Below are 23,658 nucleotides of genomic sequence, written 5' to 3'. Positions count from 1 at the left end.
TAGAAGCCAACTGGCTGCTAGCTAATGCTGTAGAGAAAACTCATTTTGTCTCTCTCTCTAAGTGGTCTCACTAGATGGGACAGAACACCACACCCAGAAGGTGTGTGGGTTACACAAGCAATTCTCTTCTTTGAGGCATCTTTGCCAAAATATATTGCAATGCCCAGTGCCCTGAGTAACTGCCCCTAGAATTGGCTGTATTTATAAAGATTAAGACAGAGCACAAATTCTCCTGCTGCTTGCAGCAGCCTCCCTCAAAAGAACCTTCATCACAAAACTAACAAAAATACAACATTTCTTCAAAGACTGAACAGTGTTCACAGGGTAATATAAAGAATGTGTACAAGTATGCCTGACCATGCTATCTGGTGTCTCCTGCCATAACAAGAAATTACCCAAAGCCCAATAAACAACAGTTTATAAAAATATTAGAAAACTGTACTTTCTGCAGAGTTTAAACAAGACCATTTTCCTCTGTATTGCAGAAAGTGTAATTCCTGTGCAGTCAATTCTTTTGGACTGGTGCAACCAGCAAGCCACTGATTTTAAATGTGGTAGACATGCCTAGTGATGAACGAGTTTGGGATTAAGGTATATCATTAGATTATTCAAATTACTAAACCTAAAATTTCTTTTTGACTTGGGTCCCAATTCTATAATTTAATCCATGCCAGCAGACCCCTGTACAAATCATTGGGATTTACTCTCCTAAATTATGTAGGTGCTTATGAAAACTGCACCCTTATCACATACTTCACTTAGACAATGATCCTTATCCCTACTCTGTCACTGATTTACTGTGAGACTTTGGTAAGTTATTTATCCTCTCTGTACATTAGTTTCCCCATCTGTAAAAGGGATAATAATGCTTAACAGCTTCACGAGGCATTGTGAAGCTTAATGCACACATTTTTGCAAAGCCCTTTGTTATCCTTGGCTCATCCTACAGGTTTGGAATGCACTGGACACATGCCAAGTATTAATGTTATTGTACCTTAATTAAGGGCAGATTTTTCATGTCCCAACTTCTTTCCACCACAGATGAATGGCTACCTAATCAAGCACAAAGGAGTTGCAAGCCTACTTTGGTTTAAAAAAACCTCCCAAACTTAAAAACATTTACTGTTAGATACACATGAAAGCAAAACTGCAACTCACCATAAAACTAGAGTCTCTGTAAACATGAGAAAGACAAACCTTTTCAAAATATTTCTTGACAAGCTGTTGATGGTTCATATTGGCAGTGGGCAACTGCAGAATATTAATAAAGTACTGGGAGAAGAACAATCTGAACATGTTGGTCATGACTGACCGAAAGCTGAAGTGCATGATATCAAGATGCATTATTTTTCTCTAGTTATTGGTCTTAATTTGTCCTCGTTACTGCAATATTTTCTTTCTTTCTTTCTTTCTTTCTTTCTTTCTTTCAGTGGCTTTCATTGGCACTAACTTTTGACATTGAACCATCCACAGAGATGGACTGAACTTTTGCCCAGTTGATTTTCTTCGTGGCTAGAAATTAGATTCCAGTGAGCAAAGTGAAATCTAGATAACTGTGCTTAGCACAATAGGGTCCTGGCCCATAGGGGCAAAGAACAGGCAGAGCCAGCCCAACACCTGGTGGAAAAGCCTATGCAATGGATGAATTTCCTGGGGGTTTATGTTTTTGTAGGTTACGAAAACTATATTTGTTCAACTTTTTCTCAGTGATGTGATGGTAGTGATCTTTAAACAGGTATATTTTATTTTTTAAATGGAGGACTTACTCAGTTTATCACTTTAAATTGTGTTACATTATGGACTTAAAAGTTGATGGTGTATAGACTGCATTGGTATAATTTTAGTTTGGGATAAAATGTTGATACATTAATCTGAAATATCTTCAGTTCAAACTGATGAAATATAGGAAAATAGATTCATGTCTGAATTTTTTTAATGTGTATTTGTAGGATCTGTGCAAAAAGTTTGTCAGCAGAGGAAGGAAATTGTGATCAGTGGCAGGTAGGAATCTCCGCAATTAACCTGTAGTACACCCTCAGTTGGTCTACCTATAGGAATGAAGTAGTGTATTTAATGCTAAACTGAGTTTGTTTTCTGGATGCTTAGAAGTGGGATTAATAAATTAGCATGTCTTCTGGATGGCCAGGAGAATTTTTATTTATTTATTTATTTTTTATTTTAGCATTTCAGACCCTGATTCAACAAGGCACTTAATCATAGGCGTAAGTGCTTTGCTGAAGTTAAACCTCAACTAGCAATCTATGAGGTTAGAAAAAACTCTTTGTCCCCATTGTCCAAATTCTTTATTTCTTTCAAATAAAGGACCTGATTCTCCTCTCACTCCAGTGTAACTCAGTGGAGTCACATGAAAGTAAAACAGGATAAGTAAGATCAGAATAAGGTCCAAGGTCTTGTCTTGTACTTTGTGTATATTATGTGCTGTATGTTTGTAACAGATACCTATTCCTGCCAAAACCAGGCATGTCTGATGTGATGCAAAAGCCAAATTATTTGGGCTTTTCCAACTTTGCATAGGAGCCAAATATATTTTTGTTTGATTTAGCTCGTGGAGGTCTGTTATTACAGAGGTGATGTTTACAATCATCTTGGAGTGCTGTGACTTTATGTATGGGCTAGGCTGGTAATAGGTAATCTTAAAGACAACCCTATGTTTTTTTTCTAACATATACTGTATGCATTGCTATGTGCACTTTACTATGGGTGTACTCAAAGCATACTGCAGAGAGATTAATTTAAGCTAACACAGTTCATTTTTTACTTTTTGCTAAAGGTAATCATATCACTGCCACCACTGATACAATTTGCTATGAGAAATCTGAGCAGTTTTTAAGTGGCATGGAAAAAAATCACATGGAGATCCACTGGCAAAAGTATGCATAATGGAAACCTACACATAGTTCTGGGTTCGTAACTTTGGTTGGTGGTACAGAGATGATCACTTGAGCTTAAAACAGAGCTGAAATGCCCAAAAAGGAACAGAAGGGGAGGGTGGAAGCTTTATTGCATGCTCTCTACATGTTCTGGAAATGCACAGAAGTAAACACTGAATGACTGGTGCTCTAATTTTTTAGGGTTGGGAGATGTCTGGTGGGAGGATGGCAGGACTGGGAAGCAGACACTCTATCCAACATGTTCTCCACTGACACAAGTTGATTTCTAAGCAGGATGTGGATGGTCTTAGTGTTCAGATACCAGATGAGCAAAGTATAAACCTTAATTGGACAGGGGGTTGATTTGATTTGTCCATTAATTCTTGGGCTCCATAGTGTTTGCTGGTTGCACCTGTTATCCCTCCCATAAGAGGAACATGAAGTGGTATATCTGTAAGATTTGACTCCTGAAGCTTTCTACAAAATAAAATTATTAGTTGTTAAAAGTTTGAGCCATTTATTCTCTTGGTGAAAAACTTTGCTCTGATATCCTCACAGCAATTGACTTTAAGACTCTGCCACCTATACATGTTCAGAACGCTCTTTGACATCAGTAGGAATTCTGTGTATGTAAGAAAAGCAAAGTATTACAGTCAAGTTCTGTAATGTGCATCTGAAAGAAGCACTGTATTCTTATGAGTTGCAGCATACATCAAAGTATGCCAACAAACCTGTCTGAAAACTTCAAAAATAAACACGTCACAGAATCATAACTTTTTAAAACTTTTATGATGGATACACAGAGAATTTAAATCTGATTTGAAACTTAAAAAAACCCCATTTTCAGATAGTAAAAGTGAAGGAGATTTCAAATAGTGTTCAATTTAATAAAAGCATTTTTGGCAATTTGTTACTTGGTATTATTTCCCAAAGGCTTGTAAACTTTGAGTAGATGTTATTGAAATGGCATTTAGTAACAGTGGATTGCAACTTTTGAATTGAACCATCATTTACTATAGGGGTGAAATCAAGATTTACTTTATATTTTGACACCCGTGTTTGAATTAAAAGGGCAAATCCTTAAGACACTGGAGCTATGTCAGTTCCCACCAGCTGAGAATCTGGCCCAAAATGTCACTTTTCTATAAGTGATTAATTGCTAAATATAACTTCAGTGATTGGAATCAATAATCTGTAACAGTTACAAGGTACTTAATGGGATTCTCTGACTAACTATTGCCAAGTAATTCCCCCCCTCCCTCTAGGGTAGATATGGGTTTAAAGGCAAGTATTCATGCTATATCATCCCAAGCCTTCTAGTACAATTTGGGAGTTTGTTCTCTATTGTGATTATGATTTATAATCCGTTGCCATTATTATCAATAATATGCATTTGTTAAATTCAGTGTGCTAAAGCAAAAAGGTCGCTATTTGAAACATTATTTCTACTTTTCATTTACAGCCTAGCTTGAAAACAAAGCCTGACAATGCCGCCAGCAACAACAGCACCACAATACGCACCCCCAGATGGAGGATGGGGCTGGGTTGTGGTCTTTGGGGCTTTTATCTCCATTGGATTTTCCTATGCATTCCCAAAAGCCATCACAGTGTTCTTCAAGGAAATTCAGGAGATCTTCCACACATCATATAGTGAGATAGCTTGGATATCATCGATTATGTTGGCTGTTATGTATGCAGGAGGTAAGGCATTTGAGAAACTAACAAATGGTATAGCTCTTTAGCGTTTTGTGTAGTCTTAAATAATGTAAAGTTAATTCCTGTTGCCTGCTTACACACTCACTCACCATACCCTGACTTATGGCATAGCTGTATCTACTCCACAGTTAAGGTTGCATCTATGTTTCCATCATGAACCCAATTATTTCACCAACCCCTGATCCTTTCTTAAATCTAAAAAGTAATATATGTCAGGGTTGGGTCTGGAACCAAGGTAAAGTTGTTCTACTATATTTGTCCATAACTGGACAAAAGGTTCCAACTTTGTCACTTTTTAGCCAAAAATACCTCCAAAAATCAATCACTCAATCAATTAATCACACTAAAAACCATGCGCATAAAGGAGGGCAATAAAATTTAGTCTACCTGATTCATTGGTTCATCTAGTTCAAATGTAGGGCTTGATATTGCCAGGTGCTGAGCACTACAATGGGGTGCTGAGTGCTCTCATCTGCCAATGATGCTCAGGGCCTCAAAGTGTTCCCAGTACCAAACATTAGTTGATTGCACTTAAATTTAGAAAATTCTGATATTAATATCAAGTTTATGAGGCTAGCTGGCCCTCTGTTCCCCCTGTGGTCTCTCTGAGGGCACTTCCCCTGAGGTATTAAACCTCTTGCCCTTACCTGTTTTGGATGGAATCTCATGATTATTCCACTCTTAGACCAAGATCCAGAGCAGTCCCCATGTATACCAGCTGCTTATCACCCTGCAGGTCCTACTGGGTTTCCGGCACCTCCATTTCCTCCCTTTGAGAATGGAATGGACAGTGAATAAATATTCCAAGACACCATGTTCTTGAAAACAAACAAATAACTGTATTTAAGATTAGAAAAAGATAATTATACATTAGGAAAAAAAGGACTAAAAATAAAACTTGTACACATGCCTATCTTATCTAAAGTACTACCATCCCATAATGGCACCCCTGTGGGTTGCTCTGTCTGAGTATCTCCCTCCACACCCTGGAGAGTGTGTTTTAAAACCCTGACTGGTTTCTTCACTCTTTTGGAGGCTTCTTTAAGTGCTAGTGATCTTGGCCTTCCCAATCAAACTGGTACTGTAGGCTGTCCAGGGGACTAGTTCAGGGTTATCAGGGCCAGTAATTCTGGTATTGTCATTTAATGGCAATGGAAGCTGATAGGTGACTATCATAAGACATCTCCTCCTTCGTGTCTGGAATGTTCAGGATGGTTCTCTGTTGGGAAACACTTAGTCAAAATATATTTGTCCTGAAAATAGGCCAGAGGCAGATTAAGATATAGTATTCATAATTATTAAAGAGCACCCACATATTTCTCACAAGTGACACCTGAATAGTAATACAGCATGGTAATATCAGGCCCAATAAACTTAAAAAGTGATTGCTGGAGAGATACACTTTCATGTTTAACAAAGTAAGCTCCTAGTCCTTTTCCTTACAGATGTAGACCTCACAGCCTCTGGCCTGGGATGTTCAGGGGCAGTGCTAGGACAGAAGATGGAGTATAGTCCTTTGTACCAGGCCTATTCTGGGCAAGGCTAGAGGCTCCTGTATTAGCCCCTGCTCCATGCAGAATCTGGGAGGTGCAAAAGTGTCTTAAAGCCATTTTTGCTTCCCTTTCCTCTTAGCTGTGCCTTCTGTTCTGGGCCTCCTGAGGGCGTGGAGTCTAACTGTTTGTAACATGCCCCTCTAATCACTGCAAAGTTTTGTAAAGGCAGATTTGTCCTGCAACCTTAAGTAAGTGTTTTGTTGCCTGGGATTAATGTTTAATTTACACAACCATCCATATAATCTCTCAGTTTGGCCCTTAATTATTAATAGTTTGAATGCTAATTATATAATATTCAACAATGGAAGAGTTCATTTTAGGAGACCACAAAACAGAAAGAGTTTGTTTATGATACTTGTTAGGGGGCTTATTCCTTCACCCACTTACTTCCCTGGTCCTTCTCGCATGAGCAGAGAGCAACAATACCCGAAGTCCAAAGGTGCAAACAATTCGACGTTTATTAGGGTGAACTTCCAGCAAGCATGATTTCAGTTTCCTTCCTTAGTGTCCCCCTTCCCAGCCCCAACACCACAGAGCCTTACCTGTGTCCCTGTTCCCATTCCCCCGCCTTAGCAAAACATGATTCCAATTTCCCCACCCCATTCCGTTCCCATTCCCTCTCTTAGCAAAACATGATTCCAATTCTCCATCCCCATTCCCTGTTCCCATTCCCCCCCCTTACTTCCTGATTGACTGCAGACTATATAGTAAAACTTGAGTTCTGCTTAGCTATACCTTAACCAATCATTTTCCTGAAATTTAACTAACCAATCCTAACATATTGTAACTTGATTATGTAACCAATTATATCCCACCACCTTAATTAGTTTACACCCAGCAAAATTAATTATACAGCAGACAGAAACAATCACAGAACCAGACAGAGACCATGCAAATAAACAATAGCAAAGTGGGAACTATAATGACAAAACAATACAGAAGTGAGGATTTCACATCCCAGCTATTGATAAGTGAGTTCTTGCCAGACAGGATGCTATCAAACTAAGTTTCCTTTTACATCTTCTAGGCACTTCCCTTTCTCTGGAGGCGATAGGCATTATCAGGACAGGATTGTATTCCTAACAGCCCAATAGCACCTTATTTCAATGTGACTAGTTTGGAATGTGAGGATGTGACCGTTTCGCTTCCCAGCTTATGGCTGCCTCTGCTGCTTAGCCTAAGAACAGGGCCTCAGTCTGCCACAGTAAGGGAAGGCTCTTACACCGGCAGACAGTGATTTTGACGGTTTCTTTTATACATCTATAACTAGCCAAGTGATAAGAATACACCTAAATTCTTAGAATATAGGCCTTTACAGACAGGCCTGAATTTCTATATCCTAACAATACTACCTATTTTTTATTTAGTATTTCTTTAAATCCAGTGTCCAACAACCTGATAATTTCCCATTCAGTCTAGACTAACCAACGTATACCTCAGTCAATGTAAATAACATCAGTACAAGAAAACTGTGTAAAGTTATTTTGATGTCTTATTACAATGCTAACAGTGAGCAATCCTGCCCAACATAAACTTTCTTTGAAGCCACAGCTACTGTATAACTGCTTCCTAAAAAATAAGCCATTTAGACAATCACTGGAAGAATATGAAATAGGCAAGAAAAACATTTGAGAAGGAAATCATTCTATTGTTTTTCCTTTCTGGATATGGCTATGTTTGCATTCTAGCATTTGATGTACTGTAATCTGAAATAAGTAGGAGGTACAAGCTGCACTGTTTACTATGAAGTGCACTAGGTATATCTAAAATGTTACTGGTACACTTTGTTCAGCATACTGCTAATTGAGGTAACCTGAAAAAAATCTTCTTAAGATCTGACATACTCATTATGGCTTAGCATTCTGCCTACTAATCATCTCAGTGGGGTCTTTGAGTAAGTTTGAATCTATTCAGAGGTTCTTTGCTTAGGGGCTGCACCCTCTTGCAGTAATTAGATGGCATCTGTGTCTCAGTAACAAGATATTAACTTACCTTTCAATGTTTGAAAAAAAATGAAAGTAATAAAAGACATCCAGTAAGGAGCTAAAAGAATGTTAATTATATTTAGCACTTACTTCATACTTAGAATAAATGGCATTAAATTGCAGCAGACCATCTGGCAATCCGTATGGTCTCCTGGAGTCCTGGTGAATTCCAGCAAAAAGGTCAAGCACAGTGTTCACCCTGTTAGGAAAGCACTAAGCAGAGGTGGCAAATAGTATAAATTAAATCAATATGAAACCCTTTTCCACTCTCAATCCGATATAATGCACACTTGTATGCTTTTAACAATGAGCACATATATTGTGTTTCTTTTTAGTTAGTAAGTTATTTTCTGTTTGTTCAAGTTGATTAAATTGCCAACCCTGAAAACAATGTCTTCTGTGTGATCATCATGGTACATGGACAATGGGCAGCCAGTGGCAGTGAGAGCTCCCCATATTGTTCAGCCTGTGCAGACTGAATCATTCTCTTTGGAGAGGAGCAGTAGTTCAGTCGCCATGGCAACTCATTCTTCTGCCTCTCTTGAGCAGAAACTGTCAATTGTGTTAAATTAAAGGTGATGGTTTTGTGATGGATTCCTGATCACAAGGGACTGAGATTGAGACCACCAAACTTATTTTACTGGAGGCCAAGACACAGGATGTTGTAGGGTTTATGTGTCAGTAGCTATAATGCAACTTATTTCTATCTACCTACCTACTTTTATATTTATATAACTATAGATAAATATATTAAACTTTGCTCTCTATTTATTTCATAAATTCACTTTTTACTCTACACAGCATTAACTGCCAAAAAGTGGCTGCAGTAAAACAGAAGGCTTCCTCCAAATGGTTGCCTTCTTAGGGTTCAATCTACTTCCCATTAAAGTCAATGGAAAGATTCTCATTGTCTGCAATAGAAGTTTGATAGGTCCCTTCGTGACAACTATGAAGCCAGTTCCATGTGACAGCTCAGTACACCCCAGACAAGTCTGACCCTATGTGTTAGTTTTCCTTGGGAAATAATATTTGTTTTTGCTATTAGATTCTGCTTTGCTACTGTTTTTTTTTTTTCAGTGATAAGTTCCATGGTGGCCCAATAATGACTATTTAGGGTTCAGCACAGCAGAATGAAACATTTCTCTCAAAGAAAAGTGTTTTGGTATTTTATGGTTGTAATAGATAAATAAATAAATAAAATTATGGCCATTCTATGTACAACTTCAAAGTCCCCTTCCATTATTTGATAACTTTTCACAAGAAAACAGACAATACTATTGAGAGTAAGACAAAATGGTATCACATCTTTATTAATTAAAATATTCTTCCATCCCCACTCCTCACAGGTACTGGCACTACTTAAAATTAAAGACCCACAGGCATGATAGAAAGGAATTGCAATAGATCATGGTGTCCTAGCCCAAACCAGAGTGGAGCTAAGTGCCTTTAACTCCCATTGTCTCAACTTCTACTTCAAAGGGAGTTGAAAGATCAGCATTTAGCAGGACTGAAGCCCTAGTTCATCCAGAGAAGGATCCATTTCCATTCTAAGTGAAGTAATTTTTCAAAATAGATCATTTAAAAAGCACTTTATGATCCTTCTGGATGAAAGATGCTATAGAAACTTAAGTAATAATTGTGACAATTTCACACTAGATGAGCTCTGACAGTGGACAAAAAGTACAGTAGTTCACTTTTCTCATCTCTCTTTTCCCCATGTCTTAAGATATGTATGTTTTAGGTTACTTATTTTTATATAGCATCAAATTCTGAAAAGGTTTGTTCAGATGACAATTCAAAAATAACCTACAGACAAGTGCTCATCGTGTCTTTGTCAAATATTAATTGGGAAAATAACTTTTCATATGGTATGTTCAAAATAATTGCAATTTTACCTCAGTGGGTGTTTCAGTGATATTGCTGTGAAGACGAAATGGCATGCTCCATGGAAATGACAGTTTGCAAAATCCATGTAACACAAACAACAGATGACTGCATTTTTAACTTTTACACTAGCAATAGGTCCCTGTGATTTTTCTGTTGAAGTACTGAGAGGTTTTTCCTGATTTTTATAGAGCTTGGCACACAAATCTGAGTGGATGTGAAGAAGGTGATTGAGAAACTTTCCTGTTCTGACCTATATCCCTTGTTGTGAGGGACAAACCTATATTCCCCACCAGAATATGCAAAGTGTTGAATTTTAATAACCTAATTTAAAGTGTCATTGAAAACAGAATGTATCAACTTTCCAAATGCCTCATGGGCATGAGGGAATAGTTCACATTTAGTTTAAAATATATGTACAACATCTATGTCAAGTTAATTTGAGACTGCAGATAAAGGAAAGGGAGTCATAATGAGCTGACACAAGAACAGAGAATTGTGAATCTCATTAACAAACTGAGACAAATACAAGAAAAGAAGTTTCAAGAGTAACAAAAATAGTATAAACTTACAGTAGCTTAATTTAAAAAAAAGACTTGCAGGTTAAAGAAGCCTGAGAAATCCTTCATAGGCCAGTATAACCTCTTCTTCCTATGCCGCTTCCAAGACTTTGCTTATAAGATTGAGGGTGTACTCTGTAGGACAGTTTTCTAAGTACTGTCATAGCAATCCTCCTCCTAAATCCTCAAGCTTTCCTAATGCACAGAAAACACTTATTTAACTGGACGCAGGAAGAAAGATGCAAAAAGGGCCCTCACTGGTGACTTTTTTAATGTTGCTGTTTTCAGACTACTCTAAACATGTGGATGAGCTCAGTCTACTATTTTTCCTTTCTTGTCAGTCTTCATGTTGGGTTCAGATTCAATAATAATAATTTCTCCCTGGGGTCGCTTGAGCTTCCCCTGGGAAGCCAGCCTCACAGTTAGGAATATGCTGCTATGGAGAGAAATACCATTTGATTTCATATTATAATGTTATAATTATAAGTATTATAATGTTTACCATAATTCTAAATAATTGCTTTAGAAACATTAAAATGTCACAAAACTATCTCCCCTGCAACCCTCCTTCTCCCAAATTTGTGATAAATGACAATATAGTGTATACCATAAAATATATTTTCAAGTTAAATTCTTTACGTGGCATGCATTATTCAAACCACTCACATTTAAATACATCCATGTAACATGAATTATTTTATTTATCATTCAGCAGAGCAACTACTTTAATCTCTAACCAGTTTTACTTGCTTTATCTTTTTTTCTTTTTTTTTTTAAAGCTGGGCACTTATATCAGCAAAGCGCTAATACTATCAGTGTTGCTATCCAAAAATAAAGATTCTTTATTCCTGCCCCAAGTTTTTCGGAGTAACCAGTCACTGAAAAACAATAATAAATAGAATACACCATAAAGTACAGTCTCTGAGGGACTAAAACCTTTGGTTTGTTTAAGATAGATATCAAGGGACAAATTTTGTCCTTTGATATGTGCATTCAACTTGTAAAGCATGCTTACTTTGTGTGTACTAATAATATTGGATTAGTTCCCACAATGGTTCATCATATCAAGGATCATACAATGCTTATATTTATGATAAGTGTGTCATGGGACTCAAAAGGTCAAGAAACAATGGTGTAGCACATATGGAATCCTGAGATACTTAGGCAGACACCCAAGAAAGTACAATGGGGAAGGAAAAGTCTATCTAGTCCTGCTGTGTATACTATTGTAATCATATTGCCACACTAAATGAAATAATAAACTTAATGTTTTACAATGTACCTATTATAAAGCATAACTATTCCATTGTTTTGGAATTAGAAAGAAATATTTGCCTGTTTATTTTTCAAGCGTATATTCCAGTGGAACAGAGTTGAATAGAGGCTCATTTGTAAGATATTTCCAAGTCAGAGTCAAATAGCAGTTATTATTCAGAAGAATCCTACTGTAGTTCATAAATAAATGTGGTTGATAGTGGAAACAAGTAGATCATGGACTTATTAGCGAGAGATGGGTACTGATCCAAAATACAAACAATGAGACAGTGTTGACCTGGGTTCTGAGACTAATGTATCAGTTAATTTAATTAACTAGTTTTCAAGCTCTGTGGGGAGTCACATGCAGTATCTACTGCAAAAGGTTTCTCTATTCAATCAAAACCTTCTTGTGTCGTTTATTTAGTACTCTGTTAATTTTAAATTCACCTTTGCCAAACAATCAATTATAACTGCTTATTTAAAAGCAAATTTTGCATTTTTTTCCCTCTCAGAATTTCAGGAGTAACAGGGAACATGACCACGACCTCCCCCCACTCCTGTCCCTACTAATTTTGGCAAGCTATTTTTTTTCCCAAAGTCAAAAACCAGTGAAGCAGTTGCACTACAGATTTGCATTAAGTTTATTCAGATGAGGAAATATTTCTTCTAGCTACACTAGCTTTGACAAGCAGATCAAAGAATGTGATTAAACTAGACGACTTTGTTGTGAAAAAAGATGTTGATTTCTTCACTTAATTCTAACACCCCTTACAACAGCTTCCCTCCTGATAACATCTGCGAGCAACATGCTCTGTTCCGATATCTCTGTATAAAACTTTGAAGTGATTATAATCAAATGCATTGATTTTACAAAATTTACAATTTAATTGTTCTCTTTAAATTCCCGCTATTATGATGGTTTATATTACATTACCAATAGAGACCCCAATTGATATCAGGGCCTCATTGTGCTAGGTGCTGTACGCTAAAAGACAGACCCGTCCCTAAAGACCTTACAATCTAAGTAGGACAAGACAGACGCAGGAGTAGAAAGGAAGTATTATTATACCCATTTTACAGATAGGGAACTGAGGCAGAGATTAAATGGCGCAAGGTGCCACAGGAAATCTGTGGCAGAACAATGGTTTAACCCAAATCTCCTGAGTCACAAAGTTTTGTCAGCATAGCTACATCAGTTAGGGGTATGATGAGATGTGATTTGTGACTGACATCATTGTGCTGGAAAAAGCCCCTTGGGTAGAAGCTGTTATACTGGTAAAACTGCACTTTTGCTGGTATATCTTATTTTGGCTGGGGAGCTGGAATAAGCTATACCAGCACAAATGCAGTTTTGGTAGTATAAGCTGTATCCACCGTAGGAACAGTTTGCTGAGACAGCATATGAGTACAGCTATGCTGGCGAAGCTTTCCAAGTGTAGACCTGACCCTGGTCTAGTACTTTATCCACAAGACCAACTTTTCGCACTGTGAAGTTCTGCACACATTGTTAGCAAGCAGAGCTTCTGGTGCATTAAACAATAATCAAATATGGTATTAGATACTACATTTTGTATCCTGCATATCATTTAACAATGTTTCTCTGTCAATGCCACAGCTTTATCAATTGTGAGACCAGTTGTGGTGCCATTACAATTTGCTAGCGCTCATAAAGTTATCCACTTATATACATTTTTTTTTGCTGAAGTTGTTCACTGAGCAGTTGTTCTTTACAAATATAATTTCCCTTAATATAGCTTGCCTAAATCACATCACCCACTAAATAATATCTCAACTGGATGTATTTCCTGATTAATCCAAATGAACTGCCAAGTTTACACTCTTTTGTAGTTGATTGATCAACTGAAGCTTGAAATCTGTGGATCTGTCATCAGTTCTTCTGCTTACTGTGTGCTTTAAAAGTTGAATATACTTCAGTTTCTTTGCAGCAGGTCCCCAGGCATTTCCCTGTAAAAGTCACTATCCGCTGGCCATATTAACTCTTCTCTGACGGTATGAGGCACCCTACGTTTTGCAGTTCTGTGTGTCGCCTTCTTTGCCTTTCCAGGAATGGATTGAGTGAACATTTTCTTCCTTTATAAGAATAAGCTTTTTACCTCTGTGGAAATACTAATTTGACTTGGATTTTATCTCCACCTTGTATGTTCCTTAATGCTAGAATGTGTTTGGCCCTTAAGCATGTGAACAATAGAGGAAGGCATAATGAACTTCCTCACCTTACCCAGTCTGCATAAGAGCCAGACACCATAGACCAGAGGTGGGAAAACTACGGCCTACGGCCCATGGCCCACATCCGGCCTGTGGGACCCTCCTGCCCAGCCCCTGTTCTCCTGGCCCAAGAGACTAGCCCTCGGCCCCTCCCCTGCTGTTCCCCCTCCCCCGCAGCCTCAGCTCATTCCACTGCTCACTGCTCTGGGCAGCAGAGCTGTGAGCTCTTGCTGGGCAGTGCAGCTGCAGAGCTGCAGCCTGACCTGGTGCTCTGTGCTGCATGGTGGCGTGGCTGGCTCCAGCTGGGCGGCGCAGCTGCCTGTCCTGGTGCTCTGGGCGGTGCTGCTGTAGCGCCATCAGCCACCGTTGCTCCAGGCAGCACGGTAAGGGGGCAGGGAGGAGGGGCGGGGGGTTGGATAGAGGGCAGGGAAGTTCGGGGTGGTGGTCGGGGGCAGGGGTGTGGATACAGGGCGGGGAGGGGTGGTCAGAGGGCAGAGAATGGGGGTTGAATGGGGGCAGGTGTCCTGGGGGTGGGAGGCAGGAATGAGAGGAGGGGTTGGATGGGACAGTGGGGGGCAGTCAGGGGCAGGGTTTCCAGGGACAGGGAGCGGGGCGGGGGGTAGGGGGTGCATGGGGCAGGAGTCCCAGGGGGGCCGTCAGGAGACAAGGGGGGTTGGATGGGGCAGGAGACCCGGGGAGGGGGGCATTAGGAGGCGAGAAGCAGGGGGGGTCGGATAGGAGATGGGGTCCGGGCCACGCCTGGCTGTTTGGGGCGGCACAGCCTCCCCTAACCGGCTCTCCATACAATTTCAGAAACCTGGTGTGGCCCTTGGGCCAAAATGTTTGCCCACCCCTGCCATAGTCTCTGTGACCAGGGGAGCACAGGGATTGCTCCCTATTTTCCAAGGGGCACACATTGCCCTAAATGGTCAGGGAGAAAGTGGCACAGCCCTTTTGCAATGGCCTGCTTGGCAGGATTGGCACAAGTGAGAGAATGAGCTTGAAGCGGTGTAGCTGTGGGTGTGCCCTCCCCAGGTGTAGGAGAAATCAAGGAAGAATTTTGTCTCCTCAAGGTAGAATCCCTCCCTGAACTTCTCCCAGGGTGGTTTTGCTCTGAACTACTCCTTCAGTTGGTCTGTGCCTAAATGGCACAATTAATCCCTGCAGCCACATTTTTCAAACGTGAATGTCTAATGTTAAGCATCTTAAATTGATGTTTACACATCTAATTAAAATGGTTCTGATTTTCACAGGTGCTATGATTTAATTCCCTAATTGCTGCACAGAGATGCTATTTGTAGAGATATTAGAGAATTCCTTTGCAGAAACCAGGCAGTTTAGGAGGGAATGGAGACACCATAATTTCTATGCTGGAGATGGGAGTGAACTGCATAAAGTTTTAAAGGTAGAAAAGAACAAACATAGCTTTATTATGGTGAGACTACGGTCCTTGTTTGCTTTCTGGACCTCTGCCCAGCAAAGAGCAGTAAAAGGAAAGAACTAACACTGGGATATAAATACTCTATTGATGGTGAGTCTGGCTGTGTGCTATGTTTGATGAATCTGCAGGTGATTGTCAAATTGAAACCTATGCATTGTGGGATATTTAGTGCTGGGTGGATAAAAATCAATTAAAAATAAATTAGATGTTTTCGTTTGTTGAAATGGGATTTTTTTAAATTTAAGTTAAATACGGGTTTAGTTTTTAAAAAATAAAACTATTTTAAAATTAACTTGGAAATTCACAACCCACGTTAAGGCCTAAACTTCTTATAGTATATTAAAATAATTTAAATTAAATACAAAAATAATATTAAGTAGTCCTTGTTTGCCACCAAGTTTTCCCACATTTCCCATCTGTCCTAGAGCTAATGAAGAGCTCTGTGAGGCTTGGAAGTTTCTCTCTTTCACCAACAGAAGTTGATCCAGTAAAAGATGTTACCTCACTGACCTCGTCTCTCTCATATCCTGGGACCAACACTGCTACAGCTACAACAACCAAGTTTTAAAGTCAAACCACTGAACTGGTGGAAGTCACCAGCTAAGTGCCTGGAGCCAGAGCTCATTAGTGCTAAATCAGCTTTAGAAAGCAATGGCCTCTTCTGAGTTATAAAGAGAATATTTTCTTCATTTCATCTCAGTAATGTAGTTCAGTTCAATGTCTAGTTAATTCAAAGATAAGAAACCAATTGGGAATTGAAGAAAGCAAGAATCTACGAATAAAAACTAGATGTGAGAGGATGAGGTCCTCTAGTTCTGAAATCTTGAAGGACATAGTGACCAGAAACAATCATTTTCCTTCACTAACAACAGATAATACTTCCTTTGTTTAGTAAATGAGTTCATTTTAAATACACAGCAAGTATCAGGGCTGGCCTTACCATGAGGCCAACTGAGGCGGCTGCCTCAGGTGCCAGACTGTGGGGGGCTACCACTAGGACCCAGAGTGTAGAAAATTGTGTCTGCTGCTGGTGCATATGTATTCTCTCTGCTCTAGATGCACAGAGATGGTGGAGTGCTGTGCTGGAGGAAGGAGGGCTTAGTGTTGTGTCATGACATACTGTTTGAAATAAATGTTGTAAGCAAGAGACTCCAAGGTATTGACCTTGATCTATCTGGAGCAATGGAACAACTGGACAAAGCAAAGTCATACCTACAGTCTTACCGGTCAGATGAGGGATTTCAAAACGTTCTGAAGAGTGCACAGAAGTTAGCAGAGGAACTTCACACTGAAGCTATTTTCCCACCTATTCAAGAATACAAGTCACTGAAGAAGACAACATTTTGATTACGAGGCATGAGATAATCCCATAAGAGACCCCAAACAACAATTCAAAGTTGAATTCTTTAACCAGGTGCTAGATTGTGCAATACAGTCAGTTGAAGAACATTTCATGCAGCTTAAGGAACACAGCAGTGTATTTGGGATGTTGTATGATATTCCAAAACTCCTCGCTATACCTGAAGAAGACCTACACCAGCAATGCAGGGCATAGTGACAGGGTTGACACATGATGACATGCGCGATATTGATGCGAGTGATTTAGGTGATGAGCTAAAAGCCCTTTCAAGATACATTTCAGCAGGATCAAATCCAAAGGCTGTTCTGAAATCCAAAGGCTGTTCTGTGCACAAATAAGATGACCACCCTCTTTCCAAATGCTTTTGTTGCTCTGCGCATACTTCTAACACTTCCTGTAACAGTTGCCAGTGGAGAATGCAGCTTCTCCAAGCTGAAGTTAATAAAAACGCTCCACAATGAGACAGGAGAGGCTGGTCGGCCTTGCAACCATCTCAGTAGAGCATGAGCTGGCCCGGACTGTGGACCTTCAGGAAGCAGTTCAAATCTTTGCAACCAAAAAGGCACGGAAAGTACCACGTTGATTATTCAAACAGATAAAAATGCCAGTGTTTACTATGCGGACAAGAAAAGTTACATTTGCTGCTCAGGCATTTGAAAGTTAAGTGTTACTTAAAATTTTTGAACAAGGCATTTTAAGTTGTTAGTTCTTCTTTATTGGGGTAGGTAGCAGAGCAGTATGATGAGAGGAGTAGAACAGGAAGAAGGCAGAATTGAGACCTTCCAAAGTTTTGGCCCAAGCGAGGGGGCATGGGGGCATCATTTGAGCTCCCCGCCTCAGGTGCCAAAATGTTGTGGCCCGGCCCTGATGAGTATGGTTAAACTTTTTATCTTATGTACTCAGAACATTTAAGGTAGTTTTATTTAATTGAAAATGTAAAAAAATAGCATTGTTTGGCTATACCGAAAGGATAGGAGACAGTGGATATGGTTTAATCAGGCCGCAACTTTATTATTAGATGTCTGGGACTACCTGGCAGATAAAAGTGTACAGTGCATGTAACTCCATGATCATTTCCCTGGGGGCTTCTGCCAGGATCCCCTTCTTCTATTCTGGGATCTTACCATCCCCCACCCCTCAAATGAGGGTTAAGGTGAGCTATAAAGGAAGGGAGGGTTGGCTCCCTGCTGCGCCAGTCATAGGTGCCCCACTCCCATCCTCTGTCCCCCATTCTGCTCTTTTAACAAACACTTCCTTTAAATCCTTTACCAAGCTATGTATCTGGTCACTGTATGCTTCCCTATGGAGTACCTGCACTGGACATCAATCCCATACTTACATAATGAGTGCTCACCATAACAAAGCCCCCTTGAGACTGCTGTGAGGAAGATGAAACTGCCCCCAGCCCCACCCCACACTCCAGGCCAATCTGGTGGTGAGGGAAAAATTCCTTCCCAGCAACCCAAGAAAAGAGTGGTTTGTGTGATACTCACAGCAGGTCCTGACCAACCTGGCATTTTGCCACTTCCAAGGGCAGAGAGGGTGGGTGCTGTTCCATGTGGTCTGGGGAAAGGGGGCTTCTCCTGCCAGGCTCACCCAACTGCCCAGCCCTTCCAGTCCCTGGGGGATGTCAGCGTTGCCACACTGCACACTATATGTTTGAAGCAGCTTCTGTGTCTCTCTCTCACCCCCCACCTGCCCCACACCTGTAAAGCCCTACACCCCTTCCCCCAGCAAGCTGGACACAGCTTAAGGTATGAGGCAGTCATTTTAATTTTTTTCAATTAAATTTTAATTTTCATCCAAATAGAGCTTGACACAAATTACAAGTAAAAGATTAATCATCATCTAGTAAATAAGAGATGTATTGTTCACCATTTTCTACACAATAAAGAATGTAAACATTAAGAATCTGAATAAATGTAAGTTAAGCTATATAATTCCATAGATAAACATATCTGGATATACAGTATCCTCCTGGTTAATAAAAAGAAGCACCTAATTTCATTTAAAGGCTATATTATATTGCAAATCAACATGTTTTAATGGTTACCAGGTAAAGAAACAATCTTTCTTTAGAAAATAAAAAAGTACAAATACAAAACACAATTAAAATTGATGATTTAAATCAAGGTTTTCTGTTTGCTGATTTAAATCATGATTAAAATTGGTGCCTTAAATTGCTTTGATGCAGGCTATGTCTACACTAACAAACTTACAGCATCACAGCTGAACTAATACAGCTGTGCTGCTGTAAGATCGTTCATGTAGCCGCATTATGCCGATGGGAGAGACCTCTCCTGTCAACATAATAAAACCAGCTCATGTCCCTGAGTGACAGAAGTGCTCGTGTAGACATGGCCTTAAATAAAGCCACCGTGGACTACTTGCTACTGAAAAAGATTGAGGTGAAAATAAGGAATCAGACAAGTGGAGCTACTGGGACACACGTTGATGAATGACACTCTTCATCTGCAGAGTTGTGCTGGTGTTTCAAGCATGTAAAACAGCTTCCTGAGACTGAATCCAGACTGTGGGCCTGATCCTGAGATCACTATGCCTCTGACCCTGCCAACATTTAGGCATGTGTTTTTCTTTAAGCATATGTGTAGAGTAGAGCCATTGATTTCAAAGTTATGATTGACTACTCAGGTGCTCAAAGTTAAGCAAGCCCATAAGGGTATGTTAACACTAGAAATATAAGTCGACCTGTATTAGGTTGATTTACAGCCACTGCAGTAATTACTGTGGTGATTCATGTCCACACTGTCCTCCTTGAGTCAGTGGTAAACACCCACACCAGGAGCACTTCCACTAACCTAAAAGGGGCAGTGTGAGGAACTGAGAGTCCAGTCTCTCAGCTCCACTGGCAGCTCCCTGCCAGGAGCCTGGCTGCCCCACGGGCTCACAACCTTCTGGAGGGCTGCCCCCAATCAGTTCCCCATTCCCCTCTGGGAGTGGGGGAAGCTGCCCTGGGCTTCTCACCCCAAGGGAGCGGAGTCTCACGCTGGCTCCCTGCTGAGAGCGGGGTCTGACCACCCGTGTTTTTCATCCTGGCTCCCAGCTGGGATCGCTGGCTGCCTGGGCTTCTTGCCCTGGCTTCCAGCTGGGAGTGGAGTCCATTCTCCCCTGGCTCGAAGCTGGGAGCAGGGTCCAGCCGCCCAGCTCTCCAGAGGAGGGGAGGGTAGCTGGGCTGTAGCTTCCAAGCTTTCTTGTCAATTCCACTGCAGGAGCCATGACATTGACAAGACATCCATCAGCCCATGTAAGGGATGCAGTGTCTACACAGACACTGTGTCACCCTAACTACACCGACATAAGCCTTATGCCTCTCGTGGAGCTGGATTTATTATGTTGAGGTAGTAGGGCACTGACATCTCCAGGAGGAAGGCTGTAGTGTAGACACTGACATAATTAGGTAGACAAAAGCTGCTTTATGCTGACCTAACTGTGTAGTGTAGACCAGCCCTTAGTGTCTTCAGGATCAGGGTCTTAAACCAGTTTAGCTTCAGTGGCCTACTTCCCTTAGGCACTCTTGAAATCCCATCCTTAATTGTTATTTATTCCCACATGTTAAATGAAGTAACATGAAATTATATATAAAGTATTAATCACCTCTCTCCAAAGCAAAATATAAATAAATAAAATAGAGAGGATTAACAGCTAAGATGGAGTTGAACTCCTCATTTAGATAACCACTTGCCTAAGCTCTTCAGTATAAGACCTATTGCTGCTAAACTTATCTCTGTTTCTTATTTTGCTCCCATTTATATGGGTTTTAAGTCTTGAAAGGAAATGATCTTTTCCACGTAAAATGTACTTTAAAATTTTAAATCATTACATTATCTAATGTGATTGCTCACCATCGCCTTTTTCTTTCATCACTGTGCTATAAAATGACGCAGTTTGTCATTATGATTTAGAAGGAAGAGAAAAATCCTGCTCTGCATGCATTGGGGTTCGGCCTAGGCCAATAAGGCACTGTGTCACTGCCTGCCCTACAACTCTGGGTGCTAGCATGACCCAACATCCCGATATTAGGGACTTTGTCTTATATACGCAACTATACTTCTCCCACCCTGAAAAAAAAGTTTCCTGATTTTTCACACTTGCTATCTGGTCACCCTAGCTGCAGCTCACAGTCCTGATACCAATAGACCACAAGCATTCAGGTCACACCCTGGTTTACACAGCCCACATCCTTTTTGCAGAGTGACCCCAACACCCTCCAAGTCCTGAATTTTCCCCAAACTGTCTGTGCTGTAGTGTCCAGCCCTCTTGCTGAACACTTACAGAAGTTATTAAGTTCACTGCTCCCTTAAAGGAACAGGACCCAGCAGCTCTTTACCTTGAGTGAGGATAACAAACATTCTAATTTAATCAAAGCACTGAATTAGTTTATAGTAAAAGTAAAACAAGTTTACTAAACAAAAAGTCATAGGTTTAAGTAATACCAAGCATAAGGAATAAAGATAGGAAGGGTTATAAGCAAACAAAAGTAAAAATATACTTCTAACATGAAAACAATTTTCAAAAGTTACAATCTTTGTCTAAGGAGGTTTCTCATATACATTCAGTTACCAGAGACTTCACCCCCGTTGTATGAAAGACCCACCATTCTCTGATTTCAAGAACTCTGGTCCCTTTAATCTTTCGAGTGATGGATGTCAGAGTGGTTTCTGTCCTTGCTTATATTTCCCAAAAGTCAATGACCTTGCTTCAGGAAACAGGAAGGTTATTTAGAGCTGCAGGTTCTGTCCCCTCTCAAGATTGTTAAGTAGTCATTTTCCCCCACTTCCTCTCCTGATGGCTTTGTTTACTTTGCATATAAACATGATTTTCTTTGTCTTTGGTCACCCCTTGCTTAATTTACATCAGAGATACATTCAAGCAGATAAAACCACATTCCTTTGTCTGGAACAGGTGTGGCTTAGCACTGCTTGCCAAATACATTTTAAGAACATATTTGCAGTGCATATCTAAAAAGTGCTTTGTGGGTTTCTCACACATACATCATGCAAGAATATTAATAATCAGTGAGTTATTAGTTTTCCAGTGATATATTGCATCCCATCTTTTGGGTATATATCATGACAACAGTGTGCCAACTGCCATTGTGGTGCTCTTAGGATCACACCTACCAGGAAACTTCAGAACTGTTACTTAAAAAAAGAGAGAGCACTATTTAAGGATCTTTAGTTAAATATAAAAGACTCCCTCTATAGAATTTATTGCAAACTTACTTCTTAACATCATAGTTCAATAAAGAAATATTTATCTGATTAACAATTGCCAGGAGTCCATGCTACTTCTAACCTTTGAGTCAGAAGTCTTTAAAAACGTTCCCTGGAGATATAAAATTGGAATTTGAGGACACTCTGCAGCTCAGCTTTAAGAAATATGAGTCTGATTCTCTTCTTCCTTACATAGGTGTAGACTCAAAAGTAACTCTATTGATTCCCTGGAGCTACACCATGCAAAAGTGGTGTAAGTTAGAGCAGAATCAGGCCCCTGGACTGTAGTGAATTATTCTAGTCAGGTACTGAGGTGGGACAGTAATCTGGTGTGATAAACCAAGGCTGGTAGTGATCTAAAACAACATGACTCAAACAAAAAGGCAAAACAATATTAGAGCAGGTGGGGTTAAAGGGCTTCAGCAGAATTTTTGATGAAAACATGTTTTGTTATTGTTATTATAGAATTTTTCAGAGGAGCATTTTAACTTTGTTCAAAAAACAGTTTTCTATAACTGAAAACCAAAATTTTTTGTCCAAAAATTTCCAAAATCCAGAAACATTCAGTGTCCTGCAGAAAATTTTTGGGTTCTCCAATTAAAACAAAATCATTTTTTCAAGGAAAGCAGACACTTCCTGCAAAAAATTTTATTTTGGTGAAAAAGTTTTGACAGAAAATTTTTGATCAGCATTTTTATCCATCATTTGAGCTATTACAAACTCCTTGTGAAGTCAATGGTACTTGTGCATGTGTCTGCAGACAGAATTTGGTTCGCATCTTATTTAGAAGCCATTAAGTTTTAAGCTGGTGTAACTCCATTGATTTTAATGAAGTTTCACCAGTGAAGGAATAGCAACTATCTCATCAAAAACACCCAAACTGTGTTCACTGCTGTATAGGACCCAGCTTCTCCTTCACGAATCAGGGAGAGTGCTGCTTCCAAAACAGAGATAAATGTAGCTTTAGGCACGTCACTCTTTGTGTCTCATGTGTAAAATAGAGGTGATGCCTATCTTGCCAGGGTTGTAAGGATAAATACTAGAACTGGTAAAGAATTTTCTGACACAGTGATTTTTCAACAAAAAATTTAGTTTCCACAAATTTAAAAAGAAATAGATTTTGCTGAAAATATTAGTTTTCTGTCAGGTAAATCTAAATGAAACATTTCATTTCAGGTTGTTCAACCCCAAATGAAAACATTTTAGTTTGTTGACATGACATGAAATGCTTCATCATGAGTTGTTTCAACATTAAATTGCATTCCCCTATCATGCATGTATTGCCTTGTAGGAGTTGTAGTTCAAAACCCAATTCTCTCCTGTGGGCTGAGGTTCCTGGAGGACTCCTATAATACAATGAAGGGACTCCCCTCTGACTGAGCTGTGTCGTGTCACATGGGGGTCATATGAGTCTGGTTGCTTTATGGCTGCTGTAGTCCTGCTAGGGAGCCTCTTTAGAGGAAACTGGGAGCATCAGGCTTCCAAACTACAACTACCATAAGACAATATGGAAATGGGAATGGGAATGGAAATTGAAACAAAACATTTCAA

At 39.8% G+C, this 23,658-nt stretch overlaps 1 protein-coding gene across 4 annotated transcripts in view; it reads left to right on the top strand.

The window, feature by feature from the left end:
* Positions 1–23,658, top strand: part of SLC16A7 (solute carrier family 16 member 7) — a 155,869-nt gene that overhangs the window by 92,899 nt on the left and 39,312 nt on the right. For 3 of the 4 annotated variants that reach the window (XM_048835953.2, XM_048835954.2, XM_075124385.1), the window contains exon 2: positions 4,354–4,592. In XM_048835953.2, the coding sequence (XP_048691910.1) occupies positions 4,379–4,592 (214 nt within the window). In that variant the 5' untranslated portion in view covers positions 4,354–4,378. Of the gene's footprint in view, positions 1–1,949; positions 2,002–4,353; positions 4,593–23,658 lie in introns of all 4 variants that reach the window. The other variant, XM_075124384.1, reaches the window with a different exon arrangement.

Source organism: Caretta caretta, chromosome 1 (assembly GCF_965140235.1).
Source record: "Caretta caretta isolate rCarCar2 chromosome 1, rCarCar1.hap1, whole genome shotgun sequence".
Lineage (NCBI taxonomy): Eukaryota > Metazoa > Chordata > Testudines > Cheloniidae > Caretta > Caretta caretta.
The sequence above is the reverse complement of the archived record's forward strand: the minus strand, read 5'-3'. Positions and strand labels throughout refer to the sequence as shown.